The sequence below is a fragment of the Amblyomma maculatum genome, chromosome 2 (assembly GCF_055883805.1).
Source record: "Amblyomma maculatum isolate TAMU_Amacu chromosome 2, ASM5588380v1, whole genome shotgun sequence".
Taxonomy (NCBI): domain Eukaryota; kingdom Metazoa; phylum Arthropoda; class Arachnida; order Ixodida; family Ixodidae; genus Amblyomma; species Amblyomma maculatum.
This window is the reverse complement of record NC_139345.1, coordinates 30,397,406-30,423,283: the sequence shown is the minus strand read 5'-3', so window position 1 is coordinate 30,423,283 and position 25,878 is coordinate 30,397,406. Positions and strand designations below refer to the sequence as shown.

Sequence of the window (25,878 nt, the reverse complement as noted above, 5' to 3'; positions counted from 1 at the left end):
ATTTGTATGGAATTCCAAAGCCGGGAGTAAAAATTACCCTTTTGGGGAGCAAATTAGATGGATGTGGCACACAAGGGCTATGCATTATATGTGCATTCTAGTGCAGTGGTTCTCAAACAAGAGCTAGCGAAAATATTTTTTTGAGGTAGGCGGGAAAGGTAAAGCCAATCTATACTTGGGCCGCTTCATGGCTCGAATCGGACTGGATGGCAGCTGTAGTGCGAACACATACAGGGCATCAAGCCACAACTGGTCTTGGCAGGATAACTCTGTGCCACTGCTGCCACGTGATAAGGAAAGTGTTTCATTTCATATTGCTCAATAATACCTGTCCAATAGTTGACAACCACGAAGCACACTAACATTTCAGAAAAAGAGAAGCAGGGAAGAAAGATAAGTCATCACGTCCACTGCACTTCAAGTTCCATAACTTTTGCAGCTTTGTTGGCAATATCCACACATACAAACACACATGGTACAGCTTGCAAAGAGCAGCCTGCACCACAGTTCAAGAAGCTCGTGTCCATTTTCAAGGCTTCCAAACGAAAGTGTAAAACGTCAAGAATTGACAACACTGTAAGGGTGTTGACAAAAGACGATACGCAAACAGGCAGTTGCTGTGGAAACATGGTGCGACTTTTTACTCCAGCATAAAAAGCCCCTTCCGTTGAAACATTTAGTGACACTACATTATTTTTCTTGTAATTCAATTTCACTCAGAGTTACCCCTCTGTGCCCACTGTGCCAGGCTTCCAGGTTTTCACTTCACCCAAACTTATTATTTGAAGGATGAGCAAGAATGTTTGCAAAGACTACAAGAGACCAGAACCACATCAAACAGAATGTGCCCCTTTTGCTCCAGCTGAAATGGTGAGCTCACACAAACGAGCAGATGAAGCAGTACTAGGTAATTAAACCTTACACCGCTTGCAGTGCAATAGCTGCACACATGGCACAAGGAGTACAGATAAAACAACCGTGTCTTGCCAACACAGACCTCAACAGTTCCAAGAAAGAGCTAAAGTAAGTGGCAGTGCAGAACATTTTATCCTTCGCTTGGCTCCGGGAGTCATTATCCCCAGGAAAACATCCAATGGTAAGTACATGCACATTCATGATAAATTTAGCCACACATCAGTTTCATGGAATTCTAAAATGACAGATTATGTTTTCACAAAGGAAGAGTAGACGAGGTGTTTTTCTCAAGAGCCAGAGCAGAAATCCTTCAGCAACTGTTATGACCAAAAAAGTGCACATCAAAGGTACCAGTCGCATGTCAACAGACTCCAGCAGAACAACACGTCGAACTAGAGAGGTAATAAGCCTCTCCTCGTAGTGGTTCTCCTGGACAACAACCATTACACTCTAGTAGAGCATCGGACAAGTCGTCATTAACCGCTTCACAGGGTATTTTACATATCCCTTAACACCAAAGCTAACCAGTGTCCAGTGCAGTTTACCATAGGCACATTCATAGTCTTCTTCACAATCCTGTATTCCCCCACAAGTAGCAGTATGCATTAGCAAGCAGCTAACATTTGCAAGTCCGCCCAGCTATAAGTGGCTGTTCTGATATGCAGGTTAGTCACGGTATTTAGATAGGTATCTTATGTCACAACACACTGACATTCACAGTGATACAAGGTGCAAAATAAAATTGTGTTGGACTAGCTTGCATTGAAGAGTTCTCTGCTAATGAAGTGGCAAGACAGATGCACATGAACAAGTACACAGACACACGAATTCTAAGCAGTGTGCAGTGCCTTCAAAGGGCTGCATGCATCACATTGCATATGGGGACAAGCAGTGGCCAGACTAGCCACGAATACATTTGGTTGCCAGAAAAAAGCACTGGCTTCTAAGCTAAAGTAGAAAAATGCAAAAACAAAGGCACATGGCACGTACACAAAATGCTTGTTCATTTTTTGGCAACTTGGCTTTCACCAAAACACAGCAAAGTGGGATGAAAAACAAAGGTATAAACAAAACAGAGGAAAACAAGGTTCGGTCTGTTCATGGTAACTGTGCAACAGTTGTCGGCATGAATAAAATGCACACGCCGTGCACACACGCAAGAATCCAAAGGATTAAACTTGAGTTGCAATGAAGCACTTGCTGCACCATAAAAAGGAATTTAAAATTCAACGTACTACACATTGGTTCCGGTCTATCGTTTCAAACCAAATGCAGCATTTTCAACACAGTGCGGGCCGTCATTCAAGTCCTCACAGTTAACACAGTCACACAACACCACTGCCTTCAGTTTATGCCAACAACTTTACTGTGACCACACTGCTTGACATTTAATAGCATCAGCTTCCCACTGCGCTAGCCCTTATGTCTATGCACGCAGCATGAAAAATAATGTCTGATTGCTAATATGTGTGAATATTGCAACTTTTGAATACAAATCAATTAAAAATATGAATTAAGAGAAAATATCTTTAAATGAGTCAAATATTTGTTCAGTCCAAGAAAAATAATCTTAAAAAAAAAAAAAAGGTCAGTGCAGGAAAATGTTAATGATGCCCATACTTTGTTTTCTTTTTTTCTTTTTCAGATAAGTGTATTCTCTTTGTCACCAAAATAAATAGACCAAGACTCACTCAGCATCATAAGAAAAAAAAACGTGTGCAGAAATGTATACTGCTCCATTATGCAGCATACATTTACATATAAGTAAACGTGATTTTTCAAAAATTTGTTGATTAGTATTACAGTTTTGCATACTCAGCTTTATGAACATTGATATGATATTCAATCCCTGCTGAATATTTAGAAAATTTCCAATATTAAAAAGATATGAATATTAGTTTCCTTAATCAACTCTGAATTAACAAACATTTGTTTTGTATTCGAAATACTCAGTATTCAAACACCTCTAGTAGCACTTCTCTCACTCAGAGTTGGTGTACACTGCAAAAAAAAAAACAACTGCACTCCAGTTTAAATAATCATTGTTTGAGTCAGGCAAGGAGGTAAACATTTCTCTTTAATATAGATGTGAATTATGCTGGCTGCTTGTAAAACACATTGTGAATCTGTTGTCAGGTGCATGTGAATGAAACGTCTGTACAATTTGTGAATGTGCTGTGAATTCACAGCAAACAGTCACTAAAAATTTGCCTAAACCTGCTAAAGTATCTTACTAATGGCAAAATGCTGAAGCTTTGAATGAGTGTTTCTTTCAAATGTTACGCATTTTTCGGATGCGCAGCTCCCAAGAATGCTACACCCTACTTCACAGGCTAAAGAACTTATCATACAGTAAGACCTCGCTGATGTATTTTTCTTTTAAATATAGAGAAAAACATGACATGGAAAAATGCACAATTATAACTGCCCGATTTTGACGAATGTAGCTACTGAATGAGGTACTAAAATATTCAGTATTGACTCTTTCATTGCATAAAAATGTACGTTAGCATTTCTTGACAAAGTATGAAAACCTTTTAGTTCCCGCAAAATCCAGTTCCCGCTTACAATGCCCTTAATGCAGATGAGATTTAGCAACAAATCCAGTCCGTTTCTGGCAACAGAGAAACAAAATTGCTTCATTTTCTTTTTTTGCTGAATGCTTCTCTTATTTACTCTCGACCTGTGAAAAAGCCATCGCAATGGCTGACTGTTGCTAAGTTCTTACTCTTCATATAATGCATTCCCCAGAACTGTCCCACTCGTGTGTAAGCGCATAGATATTCTCGAATGCTTCACCTTTATGCCACAGGGCACTGCAAAAAAGCCACTGCATTATTTTCCCTCTTCAAATTGTGTCTCCGCGATAATGGGCGCCTATGTTAGCCCGGTGTTTTTCCTTGATGCTTCACCCTTGTGCACTTATGCATCGCAGAGAAGCCGCCAAAATCAGTATTAGTAGTAGTAGCTTTGTCCTCAGATAATGGCACATACAAAGTAGTTGAGCACCATTACTTTCTAGCTTTTTTTCATTCTGCGGACCGCCAGTTTTGGCCCACTCGTGTGTTAGCACATATTCTGTTGATCATTAAACGTATCATACAAGAACACTTGATAAAATTTTGAATGCAGTACCATGTTATCTGGAAAAACATTAATCTTAAATGGCGTAACTTTTCGAGATTTTTACTGCCCATGATTTCGAGCGCACAAACTGGCAACATATCAACGAGGTTCTGCAGTATGCTTAAAACATTATTGGTCATTTGAGGAGCTGGGTGACTCAATTTTCTCAGCGAAATTTACTGCACTTCAAAAAGCTCGTCATCTATATCTTGAGATCAGTGCAAAGCCAGTCAAAAGATATTTTTCCGGCTTCTAAATTAAAAGCAGAACAAGCTAGGAAGACCATATTTGACTTTCCTATTTCATATTCTCTGTTGTGTATGCCACTGGCTGCAAACCTTGCATGGCAGCTGCAATCCCAGTCATATATCACTGCAGGAAGGTGAGGCTCAGGCGGGAACACAACAAAACAGCCTCCTCCCCATTTCCTAGTTTTTTGTTTTTTTCTACAGGCTTTTCCTGCTCATTATCTTTTCTTCAATGCAGTCTTTTGACTCATTTTGTGCATCCCGTTTGTGCTAACCGCAGTTTATGCAACCATGTTTACTTTCAAGGTAGTTAGATGGCACCAGCATCATCATTTGTGGTCCTTCCAGTCTACCCTGATGGTTTTTTCAATTTTTTTATGGGCAAAGCTTCAGAGCTTAAAGGTGCCTATTGAACTCATTTGCAGTGTAGAGAAGTGGAGTCTAAACTGCACACCTAAAGCAGTCACTGGGTAAGCAACAAACCATATTTCTCACTGCACACTGATGGCCACAAATCACTGCTGAATGCTGAAACTTCTGGCTTTAAATGTCTATTCTTAACGCACATTAATGTAACAGAGCACTATAATCTCCATGCTCATGGGCAATGATGCCTGCCATGTCCCGTACCATGAAAACAAAGATTAAACTCTACTGGCTCAGTCTACCACGGAGTCCAGCTAAAGGAGATTTAGAACTGGATGTTAAGCGTAAAACTCTACAAATAAGGCTAATGACCACGTCATTCAGTGCAGCAGCATTAAATTCAGTTATTTTTTTCCCCAGATATCTGTTTGGCTCTTCTATCCCTTTTTAAACAATACGCTGAGGAAATACACAATAATGAAGAGGTTCAGTAGAGGTGTAATGTGGCCTAAGTTATCTGAGCTCTTTTCAGGTTGATTTGAATTCTAAAGAATAATTAACAAATATAAAGAGCTGCTGTGTTTACAAAACGTCAGACTATCCTCCTCAACAACAGGCAAGAGTGCAGACAAACTGCCGCTCTCGGCACTTCTTGGGTCACTTCTCTTGCAACCACAAAAACAAAGCAGTCCCGTCAAGACCAGCTTCAGACGAGTGCTTGGTCTGCACCATCCCTTAGGAGAATTGCAAGCTGAGCTGCACAGAGCAAAGTCAACAAACCTGGCACATGGAGAAGGCTCTCTTCTTAAGAACCAGGGGCCTTTTGCGCAACTGCACAGCCATTGTAAGCAGAACAGTTCATCAGCCCCACAATGATACATGGCATTACAGGCCTACAGCCAAAATTGTAAATGTCCTCCACATGTTGCCACAAGCAAATAAAAGGGCTAAATTCATTATCAGTGCCACCTTTGGCACACAAAGTCAAACCCAAGTCTCTTGTAGGTAAGTAGCAACCGCTGGGTTCCTGGTCGTTGCCACCTTTTCCAATAGCAACAGTCATGCTACTCCTGTGAAACGTTCACATCTTTCCAGGGCACCAAATGATTCCATGTTGACCAGAAACATCAATGGTGATCCTGACCACAGCTGTGATCGGCAACAAGGCCTGCACACCAATTTAGCTCTCACCAAAAGACGTAATGAAAATGATTTCCACAGAACAAATGGCAGGAATGAGTCGCTTCTATTTCGAGACCTGAGAGTGCAGCTCACTGCTGTCACCTTCTGAATAGTGTCCTGGGGATTAAAAGACCTTCCTGGTCAGCTGTGTTGCATCACTGCGCTTTGGTGGGGGTGGTGCTGGAACCTTGCGCCTGAGTGACGCGTCATCACTGCTGCTGTCCAATGTGCCTGGCGGCGGCAGGCAACAGGGGTCCCGGAAGCCCAAAATCTCATGTGGAGTAGCAGTGGGTTCGGACGAAAGCTGCTGGGCAACCTTCCATTTTTTCTCCATGACCCGCTGCAGGTCGCGTAGAAACACGTCTGGTGGGCAGGCAATCTGGCCTGGGCCGGCAGGTGATGAGAATGACCGCCGCGCTGGAGAAGACAGTCGCGTGCTTTCACTGCGCTTTGGTGGAGGTGGCTTCTGTCGCATGACTGGCTGAATTGGTGGTGGTGGCGGCGGTGGAGGAGGTGGTGGAGGTGGCGGGGGTGGTGGAGCAACTGCCGCTTCTACCACGACTTGTCTCCTGACAGCTTCATATGCATTGTGGCTGCCAAGCGGCAAAGAGTTGGAAGAAGATACATGCCCGCTCATTTCCATACGTCCTGTGGAGTAGATACCATGCGTGTTCTGAAGGCCAACAGTCTGGTCGCGACAGCGTTTCACAAAGTCTCTATCAGTTCTTCTTCGAAGTGTTTCATATCCATCAGTGATGAGTTGTGGGTCAGCATAAATGGAGGAGACATTGTCATGGCAAAACGCTGCCAATGTTGCATCTGGGGGAGAGCGTGGTGATCTTGGCTTTGGGGGCACAGCTGGAGGGCTGTTTGTTGGCGTGTTGGTAGGCGTCGTCTGTGTACTCCCTGGTGGTGGGCTGTTGGTTGGCGTGGCCAGTTCAGAGGGTGGTGGTGGCAAGGAGTTAAGGCTTGATGTGCTCGGCCAGCTGAGAACATCGCCAAGTTGCAAGGGTGGAGGTGGCGGTGGAAATGAGTCAAGGCTTAGTGTGCTACCTGTGAAATCATCAGGGAAAGGAGACACAGATGGAGCAACAGATACGGTGTTGGCGACTGCTACTCTTCGTGACTCAGCAGCTGGAGGGGATTTGAAAGGAGACGTCCCCGGGGACCTCACCAAAGGTGATCCGGGTAGCTCAGCTGTCTGTTGTGCTGGAATTGATGCTTCGCACAGACGAGCTTCGCCTGACATGTGCAGCTGGGGTGAGCGTTCCTTCTCAGGGCTGTGCAGTGGAGACTGAGCTGGGGACATGTTGGATGGAGTCTGTTCAGCTGATAAGGGTGGTGACACTCTTCTCGCATTGCTGGAACGGGGTAGGCTGCCCTGCCGATTTCTCGTCAGAGTGCCAGTGCCCAAGGCAGAGAGAGAAATCCTTTCATCTGTCTGTGACCGGCGCAGACTCATTCGGCCCCCTGATGTTCTTCCAAGACTTCCAGCAAGATGTGCCCCACTTTTCCTTCCCACCGTGTCATAAATTCCAGAACTGTCTGGAAGTTCTACCGATGACTGCTTGGCCAGCGTACGTGTAGTGTTGGTCAGGGGTATCTTCGGTGTCATTGACGGCTTTCTCTTGATTGTTCCCACTGGAACCTCAGCATCAAAAAAGGCAATCTGCTGATCAGTTGGTGTGGCCGTGTCCGCACGTTCAGACGGTGCACCGCCACTTCCGCTGCCACTCGAAATCATAGACTCTTTCCGAACTAGCCGAGCCTGCCGCACCTGAGATGGGGAGTTGCCAAGATCACTGGCTGTAATGGTTAGGCCTGAGTCAGAGTCCGTGCTTCCTCTCCGCTCGGAGGAAGCATGCGGCTCCTCCTGGGGATCTGATGACGGACTAGTGAGATCTGGAGATCCACTGTCAGGGCTCACAGCTGCCAGTGTCTTGGCCATGGAGCAGATAGAAAAGCTTCGAGCATGAGCGAGGGTTTCCAGATCTTCCTCAACAATGTCACGCATCAGGTTGTCATAGTTGTCTTTGATGAGTCGCCCATACTGAAAGCAAAAAAAGCATAAATCAGACACCAACCACAGACCAGAAAGCAAATACAAAAATAGAAAGTTCTTGCTCTTCAGCCTGACTAGCAGATCGCATAAATAAACACTACCCTTTTGTTAAATGCTAAAAACATCCATTTTAGAGCTGAACAAAAAGTTAAAGTTATGAGTGTTATATGGAGGCATCTGCTATTCAACATGATTCGCACAGTTGTTCTGCTGGTTTGACTATTCAAGTTTTATGTTTTTTAACATCACAAAAACATCTCCTGAACCCTCTTCTTCTAATAGTACTAAACAACAGAGTATATATCATTTCAGAATGATACTCATAAGCCAAATCTTAAGAAAATCTTAGGCTGAAGAACTTGGTTTGTACTCGTCGATCTAATGGCCACAATGCAGCAAAAGCCCATACGATGAATAACAGAAAAGAATAACTGAGAAATATGCCCAATTTACAAACTAACATAACTGTGTTCAGTCAGGGAACCTAGTATGATAGTCTAATATTAGAATGGAGCTTAGTCAATGCTGCCACGAAGTATTATAAGCTGTTGTTGCCATCGTGCATTTTAAGGCTGCCAGACATCTTACTGATGAAGTGATATCAAAGGATGCCACAGAAGGTGTGCAACACTGCTGACTTGAGCTTCAACGCAAGCAAAACTATCCCTTCTATGCTCCCTTGTGATGCCTTAAGACAAATAACCAGCTGTCAATTGTCTACCCAAGCGCAGCATTAATGATGAGACAGCTTGATTAACCCTCACACATTTATTTCACCACACCCCAAGCACAATGGTTGGTACATGCTCTTGCCATCTGAAGGTATAAAAAAAGCCTACGCCACAAGACAGCGCACGTGTACCGCATTGTACAAGGAGGCAGTATTGCTAGCTAGCTCTAAGGCTTTTAATTCTGCCCAATTACTTTTTTAACTGAACAGCGTTAAAGGCCCCGTCCTCCAGAATGTCTGGCGTCAGCATTGCTGTTGTGGGGGGAAAATCACGAGCATGTCACTGGCAGGTGACATGGGTACTGACTGGACAGTGGATTGTGTGACATCATGAGACCACATGAAATGGCTGAGTTGGAAGAAGCTGTTAACTTGGACTTCTCCTTTGAGCTCGCAGAATGAGATGAGAAGAACCCTCCGGGACCATTGAATCCTGAATAAGACATGCTACTCATGGCCACGCAGGCATGTTTGTATAGCTTGTTTCATACACCTTCTTAACTGACTAATTGCTCTGAGCTGGGGATGATCGACAGTGAGCAAACGGTGCTTATAGCCAGTAGAAACCCTTATTATAAAGCTGCTCAAACCAGTGAAGATATCTACTATATCTACTAAATATCAGTGTCTTTACTACATCACTTGTTGATGATGGCATGGTTCTGAGGATACTGTCTAGTAGGTAACTGGATACTTACTAAATTATAGTGTTGGTATATGCAAGAAATACTGAGAAATATCTTCCATCAACTCTTATCGTCAATTTATATGATGACCATTTATTTTCAGTTATCAGATTTTTATGATATCTAGGTCTTGTTAAACTGCTGCATTTCTAAGACTATAACCAGAGTTTGATTTCATGCGAAAAACAAAGCTCTGCATAGACTTTGCGTTATCTTCAGCGGCTTTACCATTAATTAGGAGGCACTATAATTTCAAGAAACATGGTAAGATCGAGAGCAACAGACCTGCACACCAGCGCTTGCGAACTATCCCCCCCGTTTCACTTTCCTTCTCCTCACTGCATGTTAACTGTCTATTTCTCAGCAACCCACACTATCTTTTACCTATGTTCATAGCCAGCCTAGGTCTTGTTTCCCCACGTGCAAAAACACTTGCACCTCACAGCTCCAAGACTTTCAAAAAGTTGGCTTCTCCCTGCAGCTTAAAAACCTGAGGTGGTTAAGCCAACTCAAAGAGCGTCATTTTAACGTCTTTTGTATCCATTTGCTTCCGAACGTTGGGCTCGTGGCCCTAGACTGCTTGCGGGCCGCAATGTCATTATTCTACGGGAAATATGTTGCTGCAGCTGGACACTTTCTACAATAACTGTTCATTATTAAATATGTTTTACTATAAACAAAAAAATACATATGCTGCATACAGTCATTCATGGAAGGCCAAATAGGACTGCTGTTCCGCTTTACATATCTGAGTTTACTACACGAGAATCTACAGTGAGGCGGCGAGAAGGTGGGCTTCCCAGTCTGCAGAAGCATGTATGACAGTGGAGCAACTTCTCAAATTGTACTTACATCCAACAATACTAACACCGCATCACACCCCTGGATTCCTTATTTAATTAGTTTTGAACTCTGACTGACAGTAACTTGTACTCAAGAGCCGTCTAGCGCGATTCTTTGTCTGTCAAGACCTTTTTCAGTTAAAAAGAAATTGCCAAAGCTCAAGTCGGCACACTTAACAGTTCTTTCTGGTTTAAAACGAAATGTCCAGCCGTCAGTCCTGAGCAGAGCTTAAGTGAACCCAACTCTAACATTTTCTTGGCCTGATGTGCTTTAATTTAAAATGCCTAGCTTCTAATTAGAGGAAGACTGTGCAGAAAGAAAGCAGTCGCCATGAATATTTAGCATTTGTACAAATATTCATGCAAAACAAATGCTACTTCTGTGACACCGCTAAGTACTAGAAGGGTAGATACTTGGGTGAGTTAGTATGGTGCCATGATTAGGCTAGAGATGACTCTGCAGTGCGGTAATTATAGCTACATCTATCAAATCATGTGCGTACTAACTGCATGAATATCATGTCATATGCATAGGAATAATATCTCATTACTAGTGGCGACAGTGCATAAACTAGCACTACGCCCCAGCATGATGAATGCAAGATGAGGTAGGGCCTCTAAGGTAGGGCTTCAACGAAGTGCTTCCTGAATCTGCCTCAGCTCTGTCACATTCCCCAATCTTTGAGGTCAGGTATGAGCACTATGAACGCTACCACACAATTGGACAGCCATGGTGTGCACCCCTCTCTCATCAGCACAAGCCGATCAGGACAGCATGCGGTTGGTATGCAGGTGGTTTTTGAAAACGCCTTTGGAGAGCACGTCAAGCATTATTCAACTTCGTGCCAGTTATTCATCAAGTATTTGAAAACTTGAGAATACATTCAGTTTGTCTCAATATTGAAAATGTGCTTTAATTAACAGAGCAAATAAAAAAACAACAGGATATTCAGTGCACTATTCAAAAGTTCAGTCTGCATTTGAGCCCACTTATAATATTCAAGTGCCAGTTGAATGTCGTTATAACCAGCGGGAAAAGAAGTGAGGATAGAGCTTCAGACATTTTAATCAAGCAGGAGGTTCCTCACTGGCTCAGGGAAAAGCCCCTGTCTGTCACCAATCACCTTGGCATGCTTCACACAAAGCTTATAGACATTCATTTTTCTCAAGTTGCTTCACATATGATCAAGTGGAAAGCCCCTCGTTAAAATGAAGGCTGGAAGGATTGAACCATCCTTATAAGGCCTCCTGTGAGGACACAATTTGAAGAGGCTAATCTAGTGTGCCACGGTTCGGTCGAATATTTAGGGGAATCCCCTAAGGTGGAGTAGATTTGTAAATTACTCGTCAACATTCACCCAAGTGCAGCTATACGACTACAAAGAAAAGTTATACAGCTTAAAGGGCAACTCCGGGGGTTTTTTGACATTCGAATATTGTAGTAAAACTTTTACCACAGGTTCTTCTCTCCGTCCTGACGCATTCTACAAAATTTGGGTGTCATACGATAATCCGTTCACGCGCAATACGACTTTAAAATATGCCATTTTCATGGCTTAAGTTGAGAGTATTTCTGCGGGCAACACTGAGTTTCTGACGTCACAAACAGTATACAGGCGTTAATGTCTACTTCCCGCGTGATTATGAAATTGTGAGGCTTATATTGAACTACCCCAGACATTTTATGCAGTGCGTCATGATTTCCATACTTTATTTTCACAATCCAACGCACGTACGAGTGTTTTTCTAATACTGAGTGTGACGTCACCATTTCGTCAAATGTGACGTCGTTTCTGGCCGTGTAATCAGTTTCGGTTTCGATTTGCTGCTTTTCTTTTTTAAAAATACTTCTAATTGGAATTTTGGAAAACGGTTTTTTGTGTTGGAGTCAGGACGTGCCGAGGAATGTAATTCAATTAAAAACACAAAATGATGAAAAAACCACCGGAGTTGCCCTTTAAATAAAAATTCGTCCTAGTCTGGGGATCGAACCCGGGAACACCGCCTTTTGGGGGCAGTCGCTCTACCAACTAAGCTAACCAGGTCACTTTTAGTCTCATCATCACAGCTGTTTTTGTCCACTGCTCCCATTCATTCTAGCATCCATGCACTGCAAGCCTTTAAAGGTACTAGTGGGAAAGAAGAACGTTTCCACCGTTGAAACGTTGGACTCATTTTCCAGCGGTAATGCCACATACTTTCCGTTTACTAGCAGCAGGGTTGTGCATTTCTATGGCAAAAACTTTGTAGGTTAGTCTACCATTGCTCTTCTTTGATGGGAAAATAGAACACTACAGTCGCTGCAGTCACACCAGCAGACTTCGTAATTAACACTTATGAAACTCGCCAATTACTGTTGCTGCCACCCACCACATATGTTAGGAGGTGATCGCGACAACAAAACATTGGTGGGGAGGGGGTCTTCATATCAGTAGGTGAAGTTGATTCAACTCGAAGGGAGCAGTGGTCTCATGCAAAGTGCAATGCACCTTAACGTGCAGGTTGCCAAGAGCACTTGCGTCTCCATCAGAACCTCGCATTTTGTTTCTTTTAAAGCTGACTCACAGTCACCTGTTTTAATCATTATAGCCAATAATGTGGCAACAACATATTTAGTAAGCTGACATCTTACTACAGGCCACGCACAGTAAATTATATGGTGCTACAGTTTTTATTGTTACAGCCAACATATTGTTATGACTGGTAATGTTATAAGTGGGCTCAAATGCATTGACACACCCTGAACATGCTGTTCTCCAAAAGGTGTAATAAAAGAGTTTAAACATTTTGCTGAAAAATCATACAAATAGTTGAAGCTCTGCCAGGATCGTATGAAACCACCTCTTAGGCAAGGCATATCCTCCCTAGCAGCTTAGTGTCTGGAGGCCAAGAGAAACACAGAGGTAGTAGACTGTGCCATCTGGTTAGCTGTTCTTCTTGATAAGCATGATGAATGCAGAGCAGAAGAAAATCGCTATCTGCTGCTGCATTCTTGCTGTAAACACAAGCCTTCAGCCCAGAGAGTCCACCTCACCTTTGCTATTCTGCATCCTGTCACCCATCTCTGCAACGTCTGCTTGTCCTCAGCACAGAGGTACTTGATGTATTTTGATGACTTGGTCTGGATTTGTGGGTGCTGCCATAACAAAGGAAGAGAAGCTAAAATCATAACATATCTTACAACTCATCAGCAGAAAACAAGACATGTCAAGTAATGTGGTGTTTGCATCATGATTGAATTTTTAACCTGACCCGACACCTCCATGAATTTCTTTTACGTACCACGTGTGTGTACAGGCCAATGTTTGCCCCATTCTTATGCACTGTCTTATGTGAATGTTGAAAGGCTCTAGAATATCGCAATGAATAGAATATCACCTTTGTGGTCACAAGAGCTTTTTTTTTAATTAATGCATCAACCCTCTGAATTAAATGTTTTCTCAAGATGAAAGAAAATACAGCTAAACCTCTATGTAATGAACCTTCATGTAGCGAATTCATCAGTACTACGAAATTTCTCAATTCCTCAGTGCCACCCCCATTGCAGAATGTGTATTTGAAAACTCCATCTAACAAACATATGGCAGTGGTGCACCTTGATAAAATGAACTCGCTACACTGACTGTCTCGTAGGTAGTGATGAATTCCTCCGAACCATGCAAGTTTCATGGTGACAAAACACGAACTCAGATAAGAGGTACGCCTACTGTTGCAGTGATCGAGCAACTGACATGAGAGGTATGTCTACGATTGCAGGGAAATTGGAGGGGAGGAGGGGGAGCAGACGTGGCACACATACATTTCACAGGTGGCGCAGCCATGCTCTATATTAATGCTGCACTGGTTAATCTCAATATAAAAATAATATTAATAATTACTGAAATGCTATAATAACCTAGAGCAGGATCTGAAAAATTTGTGAAGGAACTGTGTTCTTGCGTGCAGGGGGATCATTAGTCCATTCAGTTCTGTGTACCTTTTGCTGCACAGTCACAGAAAGTTCACCCAGAGTATAATTAGATGCAGGGTGCTGCAAAGCTTTGGCAGTGCCCCTTTAGGCTCAAAGCTGTTTCTCTAGTCTTACTCTTGTTCCTGCAGCACCTCCACTCCCTACAAGAGACTCGCTGATAGGTGTGGACGCGACTGAGAACACATTCCTTTTTCCAATGAATTCAGAACAGGCACAGCTGCCACCAGGTAACGTTTGGTGGCACAGAAAGCACCACTGCAGTAGTCTGCCTTCCAAAAAGTGCTGCACCATTATTGCCATGGAAAATGTATATGGTGCTGCGCAGTCAGTTAAGAAGCTCCAGTGATGTGATGTGTTAAAATTAAAAGAAAAAAAAGGAAGTGAGCACAGGATCACTACACCTCATGTAACAGCAGCAGCAACTTGTACATCAATGCATATTCTGCACGACAGCATAAACGCATCGTCTACTGGAGGCTACGGGGCTTGCAGTTATTGTCAGCGCTTTGGTACATCTGCTGTCTGCTTACTCTTGTAATTTTCATGCAGTGGTGGTAGTAACAGGGCCTCGATTTGTGAAGTGAAATGTGACCATAATAAAGTGCAATGCTTCATAATTTATTTCATTCAGGAACAAAATGTAAAACCCAGAAAAAGTAGGCACATTTAACCACTGCTTTTAACAGAAGTCTCTATACACAAAGGGCTCACCTTGATCGCAAAGCCAAAATCTGTTGGTGCCTTGTACTTCTTTTTCCACCCAAAACCAACGTAAATGTTGTTCATTTCAAAAGTGGTGAGGCAAACCAGGTCTTTTGGTAACTGCACAGAAATCAAATTGCACAACACATTGAAATACAAAATGCAGCTGAAAGCCTGTACAGGCATTGAAAGTTGTTCTTGAAACACAGTTGTTGTTTTATTTTATTGTTTGGAGAAGGTGTTACATTTTATGGCTATACCTCCTCTGTGGAAAGTAGTCGACAAAGAAGCCATAAAAAAAACACTATTCCATCGCTGTCAAGAGGCAGGCCTAACATCCACTGTGCAGGTCACATAGAAGAGTGTGTCGCATGTCGTAATCACATAACTGTAATGCACACCTGATTTTCTTGCTCACAAAAATGAGCAAAGCACAATTTACGCATTCATATCAGCTTTCATGTTACTTTCTGTTGCTGTCTTAAATGGTTCTTCTTTGCTGTCATTGCACTGAGCGCACCACAAAGCAACAAGCATGTGACAACACAACTGCAAGACCAGCATATTTGAATGCAAATGGAGGTCAACAGTGCATACTGCCTACATTGAAATGCGGCCCTGCTAATTTAATTAGCCTGGTAAGTGCAAGATTCCCAGAAAATACCTTTCAGGCTAGATTCATATAATGTCGATGTGGTATTTCAGAACTCATAAAATTTAGGAATTCTTGAAAACTGATTTCTAGAAACAAATGTAAACCCAATAACAATCAAACTTTATTCATATTTGAAATTTCGAGTTTAACCCACCCTCAGAAACAACAAAAATCAGAAGACAGGTATTCACCAAACAAAGATTATGGTATACGCCAACACTGAGCCACAGCAGCAGGTATCCAATTGCAAGCACACCTCGAGTGTCAAATTTTTTTGGCACAGTTCTTAAGCACAACTCTAAGGATAGCCAAAGTGATCAGTCACCTTGGACTTCCCCTTGGGGCAGTAGTAAAGGCCCGAGGCCCGCAGGAGGCAGAAGTGCTTCTTCCAGGCTTTCTTGCCATCACTCTTCAGGTACAGCAGTCCTTCCACCTCTGGCACACCAACACTCGGTCCCCCAAAAAACTCCTGCGCACCCATTTTCACATGCACATGAGGAGATGCTGCACTCAAAGACATTACTCCAACTCATCTTCTCTGTCTTTTTTAAAAATTACAAAGTGAGCATGAACAGCATAGGCGAGCACAATTTGAATCTAATACTTTCCAGTTACACGCTGTTAACTCGAATCATGAAAAAAATACTTTTTCATAAAACATGCCCCCCCCATGGAGAGATCTATTTCACAAAAATGCTGCACTCATTGATACAACTTAACTAGTATTACACAAAAAATCAGATAGCTTAAGCTTGTCATGAAGGAATCTAAGCTGCGCAACATGTTTCAAAGGCAGCACTGATCTTCTGTTCATCACAGTTCTGCCATGCACCTACAAGGCCCAATGCAAGAAATCACTAGTCAGCACATTGTGGTACACATGCTGTTCAAATTAGCAATCAGCCCATAAATGCAGTGGTGTGCATTGTAATGTGTGTTATACTAACAGAGATGACACATTTACTCCAGGGCACATGGTTGAGCAAAGGCAGGAAGAGGGCTCTTGTTCCGGTACCTATCTGGCAGCCGTTTGATGTCACTGTATGAAGGAGGGGCTTCTCTGATTGTGTTTTGCAGCCTGAACTCATTTCACATATGCAAATTTTCCTGCTTGCTGCTCCTGTGACATGCAGCTACTGCATCTTCCCTGATATATATCATACATAAATATAATATGAAGGGGGTGCTTCAGTTTTCAGGGAAAAACAAAAAAATTATGATTACAATGGCAGTGCAAAGCATTCCGAGCAACTGTAGCTGAGGGCTATGCATGAACAGAGCGTCAGCTTTGAAGCTTTCAGAGTTAGTTTTTTTTAGCAACATTTCAGAAATGTGACTGACAATTAAAAAAAAAAAATCTGCACGTGACTTAATGCATGCAGCCTACCAAATGGTCAATGTGGCGCTGCAACGCCTCCACATCCTGTTGCCATACTCTGCGAGATCCTGTAGCCATTTCACCCTTTATTTTCCCTCCTGTTTACCGCCTTCACTTAGTCTGCTGCCTTTGTTTCACATCCCCATTCAGCTTATCTTTTGCCTATTTGTGCAATGCTTTTTTCGCACGCTGCTCACAGTCATCAAGATGTTGTTTTCTCCTTACAGCTAATTAAAAAAGCAACAACAAAGACAAAACTGAGTTAGCAGCCCCAAAAATAACATGTGATGTAGTCTGATGCAGGATACAGTAATCAGAGGCATTGTGAATTAAGGTGGAGAGTTTCATTTGGGATGATAAAGGTGTTTTCCATCTGGTGGTGAAAATGCATCAAACGGCTTTGCTAAATGGGTTTTGTGCAGACGGGTCTAGGAAGAAAGAGCAATGGCACTTTAGATATCTGCAATGTTTTTGCTTAGGAATGGCCTCTTTATGGGTTTGTGCAAGTACAATGCCCACACATGGCATCTATAAATACTCTGGCTACAATATATGAGTGCTTTTGCAAGGTTTAGAAAGAAAATCATCAGAGTTATAGATGCTAGTAAACTTTACTATGCCCTTCGTGTACCTTTACCAATGCACAGCATTACACCCTTGCTGGCTATACAACACTACTGGCACACCCCAGCATGTGGCAGCCTTGCACTTCCATGTTTAGAAATGAACTCCCCTATCTTGTAACTGAATGTGACCATTTACCTCACTTAAGTTCATTAGTATCAATTTTGTTTGATTTGAAACTCTTAAGCATCCCAGTGTCGAGTAGCTCAACACAATAATGTGCACGAATAGCGAGAAAAAGTAAAAGAGCTTACGTACATCAATCAAGGCCAACTTGGCATCATCATCAAGCTCAGCTCGGTGTTCTGATGAACTTGCACCAAGAAAATAGTTCTGCGAGTGGATAAAACAAAAATTAAAAGAAAAAATAGCTGAGTCAACCAAAACAAGTATATTGATAAACGAAAAATGTGTACAAGACAGGAACAGGAACTTCAAAATTAATAATAGCAATTAACAATAAAATAAATGTAAAAAAACCTGAGGATAATTACGACAATGCCTAATGCGAAATTTGAGTGCAGCTCTTGAGCTTTCTCTTTTTCTCACAAAGCAAAAGAGAATGCAGAAGGAGAGCACAATAGCGGAAAGCCTGAGAGAGAGAGAGAGAGAGCATGCATTTAGGGTGTTTGTTGGTGCCTGCCTTGATGAGGCATGCACTCTGCCCGGCAGGCCGTCTTGGGTGTCTGATAGCGCTGAACTTCTGGCTCTCTCTCTTCTTCTGAGAAATTCTCTTTGGCTTGTGACTCTCTTTCGCTGGATTAAACCGACTACGATCCCGACAACAATGCAGCTCAACCACCGAATGGACGCATAAGAGCTGTGCTCTAAAACAGTACAAGGAAGAGAATGCACTGCACCATTCCATCAGGGAAAGGCCACAAACTACAGACAAGAGCAAGTAAGACTGTGTCTGGTCAGGGACAGTACAAATGCAATTGCAATGGTAAACAAACACAAATATTGTGCCTGACCTTTTAACACCGACCAAATTGATGCAGCCGTTAAGAGGCTCAGCTGTCTTTCGTATTGGGAAAACATATTTAATACAGGTGGCTCACGATTGGCACATTAATTCAAGAAAGCGCTTAAGACCAGAAAGGCTTTTCTCATTCCCTCTGAGATTCTAAAGCCTTTCAAAATTTACATATGAAAGCCAGGTGAAAATTTCCTACTGGTTTCTTTCTGGGATCCTACTGGTTCCAGTAGTACTGGTTTATTAGCACAATCTTAGTAACTACTGGAACCAGTAACTACTGCTTCCGACAATCGATGTAATGCCTGGGGTCGATTCTCAGTACAGTTAAAGTCAAAGCTTGGTCTGAAGCATTTCTACCATTTGCAAGAATTGAATACCATCTCTTCATGGCCACATGCAACAGCAGCAGCAGCGGCAGCCAATGCAGCTTCCAAACCAAGCAGAGCCTGCTTGGCAGGCTCAGTACACAGCGTTCCTTTCCTGGCACTTTTCCCAAGTTGTTCAGCAGGCAGTCCAGAACTGCACACTCACCTCCGGGTTCACAAACAGGTCGTATTTATCTTCTCGCTCCATGAACAGGATCCGGTTGGACGAATCGCGTGTCCATAGCAGCAGGTTCTCAACAAGGTTCTCATGGTCTTCGTAGACGCGTTCTGAACACAAGCAGAAAAAAGCCAGTTAAAGAGTTCCAAATCCTGTCGCTGAGTTAAGCTATCCTCCAGTTGAAACCACTGACAATGATAACAATGTTAATTCTTTGTTGCCCTCATTTTTCTTACTAATACATTTTCTACCAGATATAAAAAATTCAGTACTTCTGGGTGGGTAGTCATGCAGGTCAGCACACCAGGCTAAGTCATATGCTGTACAGAATATAACAAGGACAACAAGATCCAATGCAGGTACAAAACAAGGTTTGAATTCAATTAGTAGGTTGCTGTACATGAACAACAATTTACTCCTCGTGCACTAATAGTAAGTGTGAGGCCCACCAGAGCCAAGAAGGAGCCATCAGGAGGTGTCTATTTCACCCACTTGCCAGGTCCCAGCAGTACATGTCCTGGCTCATCCCATTTTCTTTACCTAAATGAGTTGCTCCATAGTGTGTACTATCATATCTGGAATATTTTCAAGCGATCTCAAACAACTGTAGTTACCTACTCACTCCAGGACAATTCGTGCTAGAGTGAATTTGTGTCCGAAGAAATATAAATTAAACTTTTTCTTTCTGCTGATTATAGTGAAGTAAAATTTACACTGTACTTGACACAAGCACACGGCTCTAAGATGAGGGAACAAAAAGATGAACACTGGGGGCAGTGAAAATGTGGATATCTCAGGACATGGGTCCATGTATCCACATGGTGGTATGAGTGGTTCACTAGGTTAAAATGGTTCCAGAAGCCACCAAAGTGTGATGGGGGTACCAAACTAGTGGCGATGGTTGTGGCATCCTTCGCAGTCAATATTGTGCCTGGTCTTTTGTGTATCCTTTAAGTAACATCATTTTAATGTTTGAACTGACATGCTTAAACTGGCATAAGTGAGTTCCTGAGGCCAAGGCCTGCATTCAGTAAAGAGCAGGAAAGAAACATGCTGGAAGGCGTGCATATAAGCAGTGCGCATGATGCTAACCCATGTAGAGCTGTGGGATGCTCTCTAGGATGGCCCACTTGGGGTCCATGGGAACGTGGTTCTTGTCAGCTAGCAGGCGGGTCACATGCACGATGCTCATGCGCTCATCCACCAGCAGACTCTTGGCACTGTTGTCCGCACTGAATGCCTTGATGAACAGCTGCAAGACAGCAACACACGCAACAGAGATTGCTACAACAAACTAGAACTCAAGTGGAAGCTTAAAAGCTTGCACTGAAGGCTACTTTAACAGCTACCGTTTTTAACAGGCACTTCCCTGCAAGCTTCAGCTGTCAGGTTTGTTCAAGTGCATCTGACTTTCTAATGGCAAGAAATTTGAAAGAAAAAGTGGTATCTACACAACAGTATGTGCAGAACTTCTCCAATAAAGCTACACAGGGCTGAAACTTGCAACTTCTTTGCTTGTTTCGGGCTTCACTGAGCCTTATTTTTCTACCCAGTGCTTACCTGCGAAACAATTGTGGGTTTAAAGTAGTATTCCTTCATAAGGTTATCTATTTTGGAAAGCAGTGCACAGAAAGAAGCTGGTCATTAAAACCTGATATGTCATTCATCACTATGTATGGCAACATTATTAAGAGAATGACATTCATCACTAGCGCCAGAAATGTACACACTGAAAAGTCCCAAACAGGTAGGCAATTAGACTGTAGGTATATGTAGGCAACTTTTTATCTTTCATTGCTGAAATCAAGCTAAAATACTATTATTAACCGTAAAACAAAATGAATCAAAACATTTACACTGCTGAAACGAATGAGCAGCACCCGATTCGTCCCATTATATTATTAGGGGTGTGTGAATATTGAAATTCTTGAAATATGAATAAAATATGAATATGGGGAAAAAATGTTATTGAATATCCAATCAAATATCTGATCAATAAAAAAAAATGAAAAATTTAAAAATAGCAAACATTTTTTGTCTTGTTTATTTCACAATTCAGATGGTATTTGCAAATAAAATTAGACTACAGTTGCCAAAGAAGTGTATACTCTGCCGATAAATCCAGTATAAATTTCATACAGAAATCTGTATACCGGTTTTTTGTACAGGAAGGGCCAGCATGAAACTAGGTGGAGCTGTCAGATCACTGATGAATACAGTAAACTCTCATTAATTTGGCCTAAAGGAACCAGAAAAAATGTGTAAAATAACTAAAAGCTCGAATTATCGAATGGGCCTGAAAAAAGTGCCAAAAACCATTTACTGACATTAATTTTATCTGACGAACAACTGTACGATGGATGCTTGCATTTCATACGAAAACGAAGAAAGAACGACGCTTTTTTTCCCAGCTCCTTCAAGTGTTTCGTTTTGCGCATTGCCGGGAAGACGCTCTTCACAACAGAGAAGGTCCCTCTTCACAAAACGGCCCCGTCGTGCTTCAAAGATGCTTCATTACACAGCCCAAGAGGTCTAGCATTGCAATGAACCAGGCAGTGCGGGGGATCCGTGATGAATTAGAAAATTTCGAATATCAGCTCTTTGAATACATATCAAATAACAAACATCTTCGATTCATATTTCAAATTTCTAATATTCACAAACCCTTACATTATATCCCATTATAGTATGAGACGGATGGCTCACACCATTGAATCCATGCTGCAATAAACAATGTTTTTACGATTCTAAACCATAGCGCACATATCATTTGCCACAACAACCTTAAAAGCTGAAAAACAGGATTCTTGCTCATTACACGAACTTAGATTTGAAAATAATAAAGATCTGATCAGTCAACTGACACAACAGTATTCTCTCCCCATGGTACTCATTTCATGTCTGAAAGGATGGCAATGCCCTATTTTGTTCTAACTGCCTTCTCCACTCTACCCTGACTCCAATGCAAACATAGCAGTCAGGAGCAGACTCACAATTAACTACTAGCATCTTTGCCAATATGCTGGCTATGTAGCCTTGCTTGCTACTGAGCCTGCCACTCGCTTGGTGCTCATCGCTTTCAGAATCTGTCCCAACACATATCTGTTTGTCATCATTACCGCATCAACTGAAGAGAAGGCATTACCAGCAAAACTGGGTCTAAATGGCTGTAGAATTAGCAACAAGGCAGGTATATTTAGAATTATGCACTAAGGCATTTAGAGGAAAATGCCTTAATTTTTGGCTCTAGTGATAGCTTCACCAAAATTCCAAAATACATCTAAGCTAAGAACGTCTGCTTTTTCAATCTGACTGATCCTTAATCCTGCTGCAAAGGAAACCCATGTACTTGTGATCTATCTTCAGAGACAGCCACCCTCACTGCTCCATAAAGAGTGAAAACTTTCAAGATATGCGGGCTGCACAAGTCCTGATTTTTCAGTTATCAAGGAAACTCATCGAGTGCCGAAGTGTAGAGAATGGGTATTGCATATCCAACTGGACAAATGATGCAGTTAAAAGTCCTGAGGGCAGAAAATATTCCATACCTAAAGATCCATCCACTGCATTTTTATAAATCATTATTTATCCAGTAAGAGCTTTTTAATAACACAAATTCTCTTTGACTCTGAAGGTACACGTATGTGCTTGCTAATTAATGTGGCAGATCGCCAAGAAAAATTTTAATGTCCGAAAATTAACCAAAATACCAACCTTAGTGTGAGTGCAGTTTGTGTTATGAAACAGAAAAGGTGAAATTTTTCAGCACAAGTAACAGATATCACAGGAGCAGTGAAAAGAACAGATGTGAAAAGATATGCGACGAGAAAAGGGTAAATGAGACCAAAGCAGATCCAAATATCAGTGTTCCTACATATTCACCAAGGTACTATATCATCATAAAATGAAGTAACCTGATAAAGGTTTCAGTACTCACTTACTTAATGATGCTACTTCAAGCAAACTTAGGCAATAAACAGCATGTGTGATTAAAAACATGCTTGTCCCAATACAACCAACGTGTTTAGAAAAAGTGAAACTTTTTGAAGCAACACAGTGCTGCACGTTTCAGTCATGTAGTGGTACAAAATGTATCTGGCAACTTGAGATTCATTTAGTGGCTGTTATTCAGTACTGTAGTCCAAGGCACACTTTTGTTTCAACTGCTCAGAAGAGAAAGTAGAGCAAAAGGGTGATAAGGTTCATGCCTTGATTTAAATCATAAAAGTGGATATAAAATGTGATACCTTGACTGCTGACATGATAGAATCAATATCTTTGAAGTGCGAGAACCTGTCTGGGGCATGAAGAAACTGGAATAAAATTAACCTCTTCAAATTTTTGCATTAAATCAATACGATTAGAACTTGTTCGTAGATAATTTGACAATACAGCAGCTCTAACAAAACATTTCTCTCCGACCTGACTTATACTGCACTAAGCTCCACATTCTGTTACTGGTTCCAGCTACAACTCACTGACACACCTCACAGGGCAAATCAGCCGTGAAAGAGAGAAGAAAAGAGTGCCACAGAAAAGTGTCAACAAGGCGCTACCTTCTGCACGCTGGCCTCCTTCATTTTCTCCAAAGCTATCTTAATCTTTTCGGCCTTGAGGCGCGCAGCTTGTTCTGCCTACAGAGCAGGAGAGGAGGAGGGAGGAACAGAGAGGCAGAGAAAAGGGAAAAGGACAAGAGCACACTCACACACGCATATTTATCTCAGGGCACAAGACAGCACAATTTGCTGCAAAACACCAACATGGCTGTTCAGCCGTGTTCAGCCAGCATAAGCTCAGAAGAGAAAAGGATTATCATTTTAATTCTTAAAGTTTAAATGGGGACAAATAGGAATTGAGTGGTTTACTGGCCTACACATAAAGGCATGCTGCCAGAGATTGCATGAAATATGAATTACAAATCATTCCTTGTTGGCTTTTCCTGTAAATGAATTACTCTTATGTGGAACACACAGTGAGTTAGGGAAAAGAAATGTGCTGGTAAGAAGTCAGAGCTGCTGATAAACCTGCCAATGACAGACACAAGATATGGCAGCTTGTGCAAAAGACAGCCAGAGGGCTAGGCCACAAATAACGTCGACACACAAAAAAGCTGTGGGTAGACACTGGCTATACATGGACCTGGCAAATAGCACAACTGAGCAATGCATTCTGTATGCCAATCCATCGCAAAACAAAATCCTGAATGCACTCGAACAGCTGGAGGCACAGTCACAAGAGTAGCTGTAGGTGACCAACAAAGCTTCCATAATGTACAACCAGAATTAGTATATGAAGCTAGATGCTTAAGGATTGTCCCTTCTTCCAGCAAAACTGTGCGAAAGGCATTTTTTCCTGTTCACTGTAATGAGAAGACCAACAAAAGAATTTACAATGAACAATTTGGCAGGATGCATGATTGCCCTTAAGTAAATATGAAATGTGTGCATCCCTAAAGCTTTTGAGCACTCATGTCACATAGAAGTCTTCAAAGGTGAGCCAATTATCAAGAAATTTATTTTTCAATTCCAATTAGCTTGACCTACGATTGGTCAGGCGAAATCTTGCCTTGCAGCATCATGAGCCTCACATAACATCCTTCGTAGGAGACTTTCATTGGGTTGCCAGAAACTGCAGTAACTTTTAAAGACAAAGCAAGTCAGGTCCACAGCCAGCTAGAGACAGTGGTGTGTGGTTGTCTTCCACTCTCCCCTCTGATAACGTGCCAAGTGATGTGTGCGAAAGAAAAAAAAAGGCAGAAACCTGAGCTGGATGACACATTCAAGGGCAGAACATGCTCACAGTTTGAAATTGCTATTTTAGCCTGGATCCCTCTGTGTACAGGTTCAGACGGAAAAGGCAGAGGGCCACCTTTATTGACCAATATCTCTGGTGCTACTTTTTAAACTAAGTCAAAAATTTCTGCAGAAAGATTTTAGGGGGGTTCAATATCTATCAGCTTTTTTTTTTTTTTGACCCTTGGTTCAAATTATTGCAGGGACCTAATAAGATATACACTGCAAATTGACATGAACAAATACGGTTTCAGAGCTGCCTAAGAAACAGAAGAGAAACAGAAAAAAGTGCAGTGTGTCCTGCATTCGATGATGCATGACAAACACACAAACAAACAACGGCAGCAGAGACAACACAGTGCATATAGTGTAGATGTTACTGTCAAGAAATGTGACTCACGGGGGGGGGAGTATCCAGCTCAATGCCTGCCTGAATAGACCTCAGCTTGGCATTGATGGCCTCTAAAAGCTGCAAGTGCAAACACACACACAAGCCAACACAAGACATGCATCTTGGCAGTCCAATACACAACAAGCACACACAACAGCACAGCAGGACAGTTGACACTGACAAAGCAGGATGAGCTGCAGGTAGTGCAAATACAGGAGTGCTCTGCACAGCATGTCTCATAAGATGCAGAAATCATTGTGATTTCTAAGCATGGAAGTGCAATGCAAAGGTGAGGTTTACTGTCCCTTGTTCTACTTAATGAATAAAACAACTACTAATTAGAACACTGTTCCATAGAAGCAGGGGCATGACAAATGCAATCCCAAGAGATTTGAACTAAAGGGTTAGAATTTCTAACAGACCATTTAAAGAAAGACACAAGCATCCTCAAATTCCCTCAAAGCACACTTAGGAACGTAGACGGAGGGACCAATGCTTTCCCTTTGCCATATTTGATATGTAAGCTACGCAAGCCAAAATCAACCCACTACAAGCCTTCTTGCCACTGTGAAACGTAATATGTTGTTTAATGCCTGCGAATTCAAATCTGTGCCACTGCAAATACATATGTGCAAATACCCCTCATGTAAAGCCCTCACTCAAGGGTCCTTGAGGTATCTGAAATAA

The 25,878-nt window shown here is 42.1% G+C and overlaps 1 protein-coding gene across 5 annotated transcripts in view; it reads right to left on the bottom strand.

Moving 5' to 3' along the window:
* Positions 1-614: 614 nt before the first annotated feature.
* The window catches only part of LOC146198275 (uncharacterized), a 131,011-nt gene continuing 105,747 nt past the window's right edge, over positions 615-25,878 (bottom strand). For 4 of the 5 annotated variants that reach the window (XM_084593686.1, XM_084593688.1, XM_084593689.1 and 1 more), the window contains 8 exons: positions 23,565-23,642; positions 20,101-20,260; positions 18,997-19,118; positions 17,745-17,819; positions 15,810-15,953; positions 14,839-14,949; positions 13,192-13,293; positions 615-7,887 (listed from right to left, as the gene is read on the bottom strand). In XM_084593686.1, coding sequence (XP_084449812.1) covers positions 5,962-7,887; positions 13,192-13,293; positions 14,839-14,949; positions 15,810-15,953; positions 17,745-17,819; positions 18,997-19,118; positions 20,101-20,260; positions 23,565-23,642 — 2,718 coding nt within the window. In that variant the 3' untranslated portion in view covers positions 615-5,961. The remainder of the gene's footprint in view (positions 7,888-13,191; positions 13,294-14,838; positions 14,950-15,809; positions 15,954-17,744; positions 17,820-18,996; positions 19,119-20,100; positions 20,261-23,564; positions 23,643-25,878) is intronic. The other variant, XM_084593687.1, reaches the window with a different exon arrangement.